This window comes from Oncorhynchus nerka, unplaced genomic scaffold, assembly GCF_034236695.1.
Source record: "Oncorhynchus nerka isolate Pitt River unplaced genomic scaffold, Oner_Uvic_2.0 unplaced_scaffold_6114, whole genome shotgun sequence".
Lineage (NCBI taxonomy): Eukaryota > Metazoa > Chordata > Actinopteri > Salmoniformes > Salmonidae > Oncorhynchus > Oncorhynchus nerka.
Window position 1 is genome coordinate 1 of NW_027035201.1, and position 9,868 is coordinate 9,868.

The window sequence follows — 9,868 nt, forward strand, 5'->3', positions numbered from 1 at the left end:
ATATGGACTGTGTTGTTTGTGTGGTTGTTGGGTGCCCCCAGCAACCAGTCCTGGTGCATTCCGTTTCCCAGTAGATGAGCGGGGTCTAGTTTTAGACCAGTCAGTGGTCTCCAACCCTAGTCCAGGCTGTGCAGGATTTTGTTCCATCCCAGCATAGTCGTATAGGTTAGGGCTGTAACAAAAACCTGCACATTAGCTCCAGGACCACAATTGGAGACCACTGCCTGAGGGAGATCTCTGTTCTGAGGGACCTAGGCTAGTTACAGGTGTCCATGGACATGCCTGTGCTCTTTCCCTTGCCCTGGGGGAGGCTGCAGTCAGAAGTTGCTCCTAGTCACAGATCTAGGAAGCTGATGCTTCCCTTTCGCAAATCCTAACTCCAAGCTGACCACGTGTCTAGGGTCAACTTCCTCCCAGTCCTTGGGGCAGCCCGAGGAAGGAGGTCGATAAGAGGGGTCTGGATTGGAGCAGAGGGAGAGAGGTGTGGGTTCACAGGGGTGACCTGTGAACTTTCACCTCTCTGTGTATTGGACACTTGTTTCAGGGTCAGTCCTTGTAGCTGTCCTTGTTGCCATGGCCACAGTCAGGCCCCCCTCATTTCCTGTCTGATGCTGGGCCGGTGATGAGGGGCTAGGTACGTACACCACACAGCGCCTTACTATACATCTTGTGTAACCGTGTGTGTGAGAGAGAAGATGTGTGTGAGACAGAAAGAAATGAGGTGTCAAGGCACAGCGCCCTCTTATTTACCTACATGTGGTATAATGTGTGAAGAAATGTCTCTTGGCTGTATCTTGAGTTTCACCACAGAATTTATTTAATTTCATCTTTATTCTTAATGTGTTTTGAAGTTTCTCTAGAAATGTTCTCTCAAACACACGATTTTCAAAAGCTGCCACCACAGTTATTTCTAGTGTTTCACATAGGGGTAGAGGTTACTACAGACAGAGTAACACACACACGCACACACTCACTGTTATCCAGAGGCATGTGAGTTGTCCTGAAGGTAGTCTCTAACTCAAGTCTGACTGTGACAGTGGTGTGGCTGGATGAGGTGGTTGAGATGTTTTCAAGGTAGAAACTAATTATCTGCTTTCGCCTCTTCCTCTCCCTCTTCACTCTCTCCCTCCTCACTCCATGGTTCTCTCTTCTGTTATTCTCTTCTCTTTCCCCCTCCTCTCCTGCCACTCTCTCTCTCTCTCTGTAGGACCAGTTCTTGCGAGCAGCCCCGGTGTCGGGAGGAGTAGGGGAGTTTCTCATGAGGAAGATGGGATGGCGGACGGGGGAGGGGCTAGGGCGACACCGCGAGGGCACTGTCGAGCCAATCATAATCGACTTCAAGACCGACCGCAAAGGTGAAATGAAGTGACCCATGCTTTCCACCAAAGCATTATGCATCGCAATATTATTCCAGAAGGCTATTGATGATGCTTAATAATGTGTGTATAATCTGACCGTAGGTCTGGTGGCTGAGGGAGAGAAGACTCAGAAGTCAGGCGGTATGGTTGTGATGAAGGATCTACTGGGTGAGTACAACACACACACAGGATTTTAACTCTCACTCAATTTACCAATATTGCATTTTTTTTGTGCTATAGAATCAATCAATTAGAATTGAATTGATTTACTGAATGTATTGACCATCTGTTCCCATCAGGTAAGCACCCAGTGTCTGCTCTGATGGAGATGTGTAACAAGAAGAAGTGGATTCCTCCAGAGTTTGTTATGGTGACCCACAGTGGCCCAGACCACCGCAAGAACTTCCTTTTCAAGGTGTGGATACGCGCTATAAGCCTGTGTGTTTGAATGGGTTTGTTTGTCAGATGGTTTGTGTTATAACCTCTTCCTCTCTCCTTCTCCCCTTTCCTCCTCTCTCTCTGTACCCCAGGTGGTGGTAAATGGTCAAGACTTCCAGCCTGCGTCAGCCAGTCCCAATAAGAAGCATGCCAAAGCCATGGCTGCTACGGTGGCTCTGCAGGCCATGGGAGAGGTGGCAGGGGACACAGGGCTTTATACAGGGCCTGTGTTCACCACTGCTACCACTGGCCCACTGTTCTCCTCCAACGTCTAACACACACAGTGAAACACACTCAGACTGAGATACAGCGCTCGCACACTTGAGTCGCAGACCCTTCTGGCTGAAAAGGACATAAAGAATTTGAAGTCACCCGCCAGGGAAAGATGGAATGTCCGTTCTATCAAGTCTTATAATGTTTTGGGCCTACACACCACAAGCATTCAGAAGAGCCGTATCTGCTGCCTAATGGTCAACACTAGGAGATGGTGTTACTCTAAGCAAAAGAAACTTACTGATATTTTAAAACGGTTCCGTAACGCCGTTTCTTTTTAATCGTACTTTGAATGTTTATCTTATGTGTTGAAGCTCAAATGATGTTTTCAAGAAGCAGTTCATAGTGTTAATGCATTTGGGAGAATTTGAAAAACCCCGCTATTCTCCTCGTGACCAAATTGTCAATATCAAATGTTACCCATTTGGAACATTCATTTTCAAAGTGATTCACACTTGATAGTTCTGTCTCATTTTGAGCTTTCTCAGTCCGCTTTTGTTGGTAGCGTTATTTACAACGTCTGTATAAAAACAATTGTAAAGTGTTAGCTGAAAGCGATGTGGGTAACCGTTATGGTCTGGAATACCAAAATAAAAATGTTTTTATCTGATTAATTAAATGATACAATCCTTTCACTGTGTGCCTAAAGTACATTTTCTCATTTTGTTGCTTATACAGACGAGACGTGTCTTTTCCAATGTTTATTTGCCATGCGCTCACAACACGTTTGTGTACATCCAATACTGTGTTTTCAAACGGTGCAGTTAAGTATTTGAAGGCGGTCTCCCCGCCCTCGTCATCCTTCCAGCACTTGTAGCAATAAACATATTTCCTGGTGCAGGGACAGCTATTAATAGGAATACTATACTGGACCCAGAGCATAGAAGGGTTCATCTGAGGCCTTGAGTCCAATCCCCATTCAATACACAACCTCCAAAAGCATTCAGCGGACGTCAGTGCAGACATCATCAAACAATCTGACTTCTCACTGGCAGCTCAGATGAAGTGGTTGAGCCAGCATCGCAGAGGACAAATGCATAGAGGCTGTAGCTGTAATGTGGCTAAGATAATGTAGCATTTTCCGACTATTCACACACAGTGCGTTTGTATTTTGTTATGTTGCAGCCTTATTCTAAAATTGATTAATTTGTTTTTCTTCCCTTATCAATCTATACACAATACCCATAATGACAAAGCAAAAGCTTGGCATAAATGTATTTGGGAGTTTCTCCCATTCTTCTCTGCAGATCCTCTCAAGCTCTGTCAGGTTGGATGGGGAGTGTCGCCTGCACAGCTATTTTCAGTCCTCAACAGATATGTTAGATTGGGTTCAAGTCCGGGCTCTGGCTGGGCCACTGAAGGACATTCACAGACTTGTCCCGAAGCCATGCCTGTGTTGTCCTGTTGGAAGGTGAACCTTCACCTAGTTTGAGGTCCTGAAGCTCTGGAGGCAGGTTTGCATCAAGGATCTCTCTCTCTTTGCACTGTTCATCTTTCCCTCGATCCTGACTAGTCTCCAGTCCCCGCTGCTGAAAAACATTCCCCACCATGATGCTTCCCACTAGTATGCTACCACCGTACGGATGGTTCCAGGTTTTCACTCCAGATGTGACACTTGGCATTTCAGGCCAAATAGTTTAAATCTTGGTTTCATCAGACCCAGATAATCTTGTATCTCATGGTCAGAGTCCTTTAGGTGCCTTTTGTCAAACTGAAGTGAGCTGTCATGTGCCTTTTACTGAGAAGTGGCCGGTCTGGCAACTACCATAAAGGCCTGATTGGTGGAATGCTGCAGAGATGGTTGTACTTCCTGATGGTTCTCCCATCTCCACAGAGGAACTCTGGAGCTCTGTCAAGTGACCATCGGGTTCTTAGTCACCTCCTGACTAAGGCCCTTCTCCCCGATTGCTCAGTTTGGCCGGGAGGTCAGCTCTGAGTATTGTCTTAGTGGATCCAAACTTCTTCGTTTAAGAATGATGGAGAGGCCACTGTGTTCTTAGGGACACAATACTGCAGACATTTGTTGGTACAATGTGCCTCGACACAATCCGGTTTCAAGCTCTCACGGACAATTCCTTCGACCACATGGCTTTGTTTTGCTCTGACATGCACTGTCAACTGTAGGACCTTATAGACCTGAGCTCAATTTGAGTCTCATCCCAAAGGAGTCTGAATACTTATGTAAATAAGCTATTTCTGTTTTTTTTATACATTTGCAAAAATGTCTCAAAACCTATTTTCAATTTGTCATAATGGGGTATTGTGTAGATTAATGAGAAAAAAGACTAATATATTTTAGAATAGTAACAAAATATGGAAAGAAAGCAAAGGGGTCTGAATGCTTCTGAATGCACTGTATACACTTTAAAAGTTACTAGTCCTGAATGAATTATCATTTGATGTAATTGACTGGCCAAGAGTCACCTGATAGACCCAGATCTGAATCAGTCTGATTAAAAGAGAATGAAAATGATGTTTTTCAGCCCTCCAGAACCATAATTGAATGACCTTGCCCTAACCCTTGCGTCTACCCTCTCTTCCTAATGTGGGTCTAGGATGGGATCTTGTTGAGAGCCAGCAGAGGGAAGAAGATCAGAGCTGTAACCAGCAGAACCCCAGTGATTATCCCGATACGCACAAGCGGAAGGGTCTTTGCCCACACTGCCAACACGTCTTCTGGATCCTCTGGGTAAGGAGGAGGGAAGAGGAAGAGGAGGAAGAGGGAGAATAGGGGGCACGGTAACATTGACTCGTCTTCCAACATTCATCTACAGTACTTCTAAAACATTTAGAACATAGCACTCACCGAAGGTTGTGTCAGGTGATGATGGTGTCATCTCTGTCTGCACTAGTATTGGCTCAGATGATGTCACTGTAATGATGTAATGAAATGTTACCAGTATGTCCCAGCAATAACGAAAACAATAAGTAAAAATAAGCATTGGGGAGAAAATAGCTTTCAAATGTTGCAACACCTGTACAGTACCTTGCATATCCTCCTTATCTTGGGTCACCAAAGTGAAGAATGTTATTGGGTTCTCACTGTCACCGCTAGTCCCACTGAAGTCTGAGCTACTGGTGACATTCTCTGTTCCTGTGTTACAAAAGGGAAAAACACTGAAAAATCTATGTTACTAGCTCTCGCATTCAAAAACAAGGAGCACAAATTAAAGAACAAACTCAATGTCAGTCAGTGTGTGTAGGCCTACCTGTTAAGTTATATAGGTCAGTGTGTGTAGGCCTACCTGTTAAGTTATATAGGTCAGTGTGTGAAGGCCTACCTGTTAAGTTATATAGGTCAGTGTGTGAAGGCCTACCTGTTAAGTTATATAGGTCAGTGTGTGTAGGCCTACCTGTTAAGTTATATAGGTCAGTGTGTGAGAGGCCTACCTGTTAAGTTATATAGGTCAGTGTGTGAAGGCCTACCTGTTAAGTTATATAGGTCAGTGTGTGTAGGCCTACCTGTTAAGTTATATAGGTCAGTGTGTGAAGGCCTACCTGTTAAGTTATATAGGTCGGTGTGTGTAGGCCTACCTGTTAAGTTATATAGGTCAGTGTGTGAAGGCCTACCTGTTAAGTTATATAGGTCAGTGTGTGAAGGCCTACCTGTTAAGTTATATAGGTCAGTGTGTGTAGGCCTACCTGTTAAGTTATATAGGTCAGCGTGTGAAGGCCTACCTGTTAAGTTATATAGGTCAGTGTGTGTAGGCCTACCTGTTAAGTTATATAGGTCAGTGTGTGTAGGCCTACCTGTTAAGTTATATAGGTCAGCGTGTGAAGGCCTACCTGTTAAGTTATATAGGTCAGTGTGTGAAGGCCTACCTGTTAAGTTATATAAGTCAGTGTATGGATCTAGGATGGTGAGAGAGACACCCTCTGGTATCCCACTCTTAGGGTCCTCGAAGCCCCTGGACTTGTAGAAGCAGCGATAGACTCCCTGGTCTTTGAGCTCCGTCTTGTAGATAAACAAGGACAGGTCACCGTTCTCCAGCAGGTTGTTGGGTGGGAGAGAGAGACGGAGGTCTTCTTCCTTAGGTCCCTTGTCGTCTGGGCCAGGGTTAAGGGTCATGATCTCCACATCGTCCTTCAGCCATTGGACGTAGATCTGGCTGGTGGGCTGGGTCTTGGGGATGACAGCGTAGCAGGGCAGAGTGACCGGGCTTCCCTTGAACAGTGTGATAGAGCGTGGAGGGTCGGGCTCTGAGAGAGAGAATGGATGGAGAGTATTAGAAAAGAGTGAGGGATGAGAGAGGATGTGATAAGCATAAATTAAGATAAAACATTCCAAATGGTACACCCAAAATGGCCGCTGGTCGACTCCACCAACCACAGAATGCGGCTCTGAATGGGAAAGCCTGAAAACAGACTTACCCTGAACCTTGAGCCAGACCGTAGAGATGGTCTTGCGGCCCAGCCAGATACACTCGTACATCTCCTCATCGCTCAGCACTGTCTCCTGGATGGTCATAGAGAAGTCTCCATCTCTCACCCTCTCTACTGGGGGGAATTCCACCCGGGAAGAGAAACCCAGCGTCGTTTTGACCTCCACCCCCTTGGCCCCGTCGTCCTTGGCCCCGTCGTCCCATCTGGCCTCACCAAGGATGTTCCCAACCTCCATAGAGGCCACCTCCTGCCCCATGGCCTCCCAGCGGACCTCCCCCTCATCCTCCTGGCCCAGGTAGGAGGAAAAGTTACAGGGGAGGGTGACATTGTCTCCGTACCCCACCTTCAGCTCATACACAGGGGAGAAGGTAGGCACAGACACTGGGGGGATGGATAGACAGATGGAGAACACAGAGTGTGAGAGAGGGATGAAGGATGGGAAAAAGTTTGAGGGAGAGAGAGGAGAAAGGGGTGAATAGATGATTAGTCAGAAAGGAAGATAGACAGGCAGAACACCTATGTACATTATGCTACAGATCCATTTCTGTGTCCAATACCTTTCTATGATAATGACAGAAAGAGCAGAGGTATAGCAAAGATCTCTAGTTTTAAACAAATAATGACACAAGCTTTTGGAAAATAGAGAATGCTTATTGATGAGTTTTACATGATTGAGAGAGTAGTAGCTTAGGTCTCAAGAAACTCACCAGCTTGGACTGACGTCAAAATCACCAAGAAGCCTAAAAAATCATATTGCAAGATGTCTATCCCTTGAACACCTATAAAAAAATATTACAAAAATTACAAATAAAAAAGTTTTTATTTTTTTATTTTATACAATACATCTGGAAAGAAACAAATAAGTTATTAGAAGGGTATTAGGTCTGGTAAAAAAAGTGTAGCCTAAATCCCACTCATAGCCAATCAATAAATCAATAAAATAATCCGTTCAGGTTCGGGTGGATGTCGCTGATCTCTCGAGCCTAAAACTTTTGCAACAGAACAAGTCACCGTGAAGGGTGCCCTTACCGAATAACTGGTTATCAAGGCGAGTTAAACAACGAACCGCAAGAAACGGGTCTGCGCACGGGTTAGACTTCAGCCATTTAATCAAACCACCCTATAGAGCCCCACGGTGGAGGTGTCATAATACCCATAAAACCTGGCGGTCAAACAGGGAAATTAGTCGTTTTTCCACCATTAATTTCTCTCATAGGGGATTTTAGAAAGACTTACAATGAGGGCTGTGTTTTGTGTAGGCTTACCCTGGCTTGACATAAAATATGCACACAAACTGTTTAGACTGGGAGGCATACAGTAAGTTTAACACTAAAACTGAAACAAAATAATATAAAACTAAATAGATTTTTTGTGTGAAAACAAACTAAATAAAAACAAAGTGGATCTGAAAACTGAGACAAAAAATGAATATAAAACCACAAAACTATAATAACCTTTACATGAACACAAGGCAGACTGATTTTTGGATTATTATAACATAAATTGATAGTATCCAGTCCAGTGTTTGGTCATAAACCCCCTCAATCAATCCTGTTAATTTGGACATCTGGTGCGTAAAGGTAGCCAATTTGCACCATTTCACTTTTACACCTATTTCATGAGTGTAGTTCATCTATAGCTATGCTCCTATTTACTCATCAAGATGCAGCTATGCAGATCAGTGGACTCAAACGTTTGCAAAACATTCTTATAGCAACGTACTATGTAAACTGAACAAAAATATAAACGCAACATGTAAAGTGTTGGTCCCATGTTTCATAATCTGAATTTAAAGATCCCAGAAATGTTCCATATGCACAAAAAGCTTATTTCTCTCATTTTGTGCACACATTTGTTTACATCCCTGTTAGTGAGAATTTCTTCATGATCATTACACAGGTGCACCTTGCACTGGGGACAATAAAAGGCCACTCTAAAATGTGCAGTTTTGTCACACCATACAATGCCACAGATGTCTTAAGTTATGAGGGAGCATGCAATTGGCATGCTGACTCCTGTAATGTCCACCAGAGCGGTTTGCTGATTTCAAAGTTGTGAACACTGTGCCCCATGGTGGCAGTGGGGTTATGGTATGGGCAGGCAGGCAGGCAGAAACAACGAACATAATTGCATTTTATCGATGGCAATTTGAATACACAAGAGATACCGTGGAAAGATCCTGAGGCCCGTCATCGTGCCATTCATCCGATGCCATCACCTCATGTTTCAGCATGTACACAATTCCTGGAAGCTGGAAAGGTCTCAGTTCTTCCATGACCTGCATACTCACCAGACATGTCACTCTTTGACGTGTACAACAGCATGTTCCAGTTCCCACCAATACGCAGCAACTTCACAGTCTCCGAAGAAGAGTGAGACAAAATTCCACAGGGTACAATCAACAGCCTGATCAACTCTATGAAACGATGTGTTGCACTTCATGAGGTAAATGGTGGTCACAAATACTGACTGGTTTTTCTGATCCACGCCCCTACCTTTAAGGTATCTGTGACCAACAGATGTATATCTGTATTCCCAGTCATGTGAAATCCATAGATTAGGGCCTAATGAATTTATTTCAACTGACTGATTTCCTTATATGAACTGTAACTCAGTAAATTCTTTGAAATAGTTGCATTCATATTTTTGTTCAGTATAGAAGACATGCTCTTGCCTGACACGTAGAAGGGAATCATGTCAGCTCTATACAATCCATTTCTATCTGCAGCTTTCAGAACGTTGTGTTCTCCTGGATGCAGCCCAGATCGGCTTCCCGTTAACGGAACATGAAACTCTAGCTGGAGGAGAGTCAGTGCAGTGGTTCTGCTGCCAAGACACCACACTGTGACTGACTATTCTCCTCAAGAGCAAATCAGGGGAAAAATAAAAAACAAATCAGAAAATCTAAACCTTTCAAGGTTTAGACTTGACGTTAAAATGTATAACAGTCAAGTAGGAAAAAATAAGCCGAGCAGAAAAATCATGTGACAAATGAATTTAATCCAATAAAATGTCACCAGTAGAGATACTATATGTTGAACAATTATGTTGAAATAAAAGCTCTTAAAAACAGACATTTAAAAAATGGTTAAAGACAAAAACATCTTAGGGTCTAAAATCAACAACAAGTCTGTTTTAGCCAAATCCATCTCATTATGGCAAATCCAGGAATGTTACATGTACAAGAAGTCCATTTTGCGGGCAGCAGGTAGCATACTGAGTTAGCGCGTTGGACTCGTAACCGAAAGGTTGCAAGATCGAATCCCTAAGCTGACAAGGTCAAATAAAATCTGGCGTTCAGCCCTGAACAAGGCAGTTAACCCACTGTTCCTAGGCCGTCATTGAAAATAAGAATTTGTTCTTAACTGACCTGCCTAGTTAAATAAAGGTCAAGTAAATATAAAATTTTTAAAAAA

The 9,868-nt window shown here is 43.8% G+C and overlaps 2 protein-coding genes across 4 annotated transcripts; one reads left to right on the forward strand and one right to left on the reverse strand.

The window, feature by feature from the left end:
* Positions 1-19: 19 nt before the first annotated feature.
* LOC135566294 (protein SON-like) lies at positions 20-2,704 on the forward strand. Of its 2 annotated transcripts, XM_065014067.1 has the most exons (5): positions 20-634; positions 1,208-1,355; positions 1,461-1,526; positions 1,658-1,773; positions 1,889-2,704. In XM_065014067.1, the coding sequence occupies exons 2-5, from the start codon at positions 1,259-1,261 to the stop codon at positions 2,069-2,071; spliced, it is 462 nt and encodes a 153-aa protein (XP_064870139.1). In that variant the 5' UTR covers positions 20-634; positions 1,208-1,258; the 3' UTR covers positions 2,072-2,704. The 2 variants fall into 2 exon arrangements, with proteins under 2 accessions (XP_064870139.1, XP_064870138.1); XM_065014066.1 differs by having other exon boundaries at positions 20-1,355.
* Positions 2,705-4,452: 1,748 nt separating this feature from the next.
* LOC135566293 (uncharacterized) lies at positions 4,453-9,341 on the reverse strand. Of its 2 annotated transcripts, none has more exons than XM_065014065.1 (7): positions 8,620-9,341; positions 7,160-7,231; positions 6,441-6,833; positions 5,892-6,269; positions 5,056-5,163; positions 4,876-4,941; positions 4,453-4,754 (listed from the first exon to the last, which is right to left on the reverse strand). In XM_065014065.1, the coding sequence occupies exons 3-7, from the start codon at positions 6,706-6,708 to the stop codon at positions 4,621-4,623; spliced, it is 954 nt and encodes a 317-aa protein (XP_064870137.1). In that variant the 5' UTR covers positions 6,709-6,833; positions 7,160-7,231; positions 8,620-9,341; the 3' UTR covers positions 4,453-4,620. The 2 variants fall into 2 exon arrangements, with proteins under 2 accessions (XP_064870137.1, XP_064870136.1); XM_065014064.1 differs by having other exon boundaries at positions 7,482-9,341.
* Positions 9,342-9,868: the final 527 nt, after the last annotated feature.

Bases quoted from the DNA above. Each gene is read 5' to 3' on its own strand.
- LOC135566294 (XM_065014066.1), top strand. From the start codon at position 1,259: ATGAGGAAGATGGGATGGCGGACGGGGGAGGGGCTAGGGCGACACCGC. The intron at 1,356-1,460 runs GTGAAATGAAGT...ATCTGACCGTAG, and splicing joins CTTCAAGACCGACCGCAAAG to GTCTGGTGGCTGAGGGAGAG. The intron at 1,774-1,888 runs GTGTGGATACGC...TCTGTACCCCAG, and splicing joins GCAAGAACTTCCTTTTCAAG to GTGGTGGTAAATGGTCAAGA.
- LOC135566293 (XM_065014065.1), bottom strand. From the start codon at position 6,708: ATGGGGCAGGAGGTGGCCTCTATGGAGGTTGGGAACATCCTTGGTGAG. The intron at 6,270-6,440 runs GTAAGTCTGTTT...TCTCTCTCTCAG, and splicing joins GGTCTGGCTCAAGGTTCAGG to AGCCCGACCCTCCACGCTCT. The intron at 5,164-5,891 runs GTAGGCCTTCAC...TTTGTAACACAG, and splicing joins TGACTTATATAACTTAACAG to GAACAGAGAATGTCACCAGT.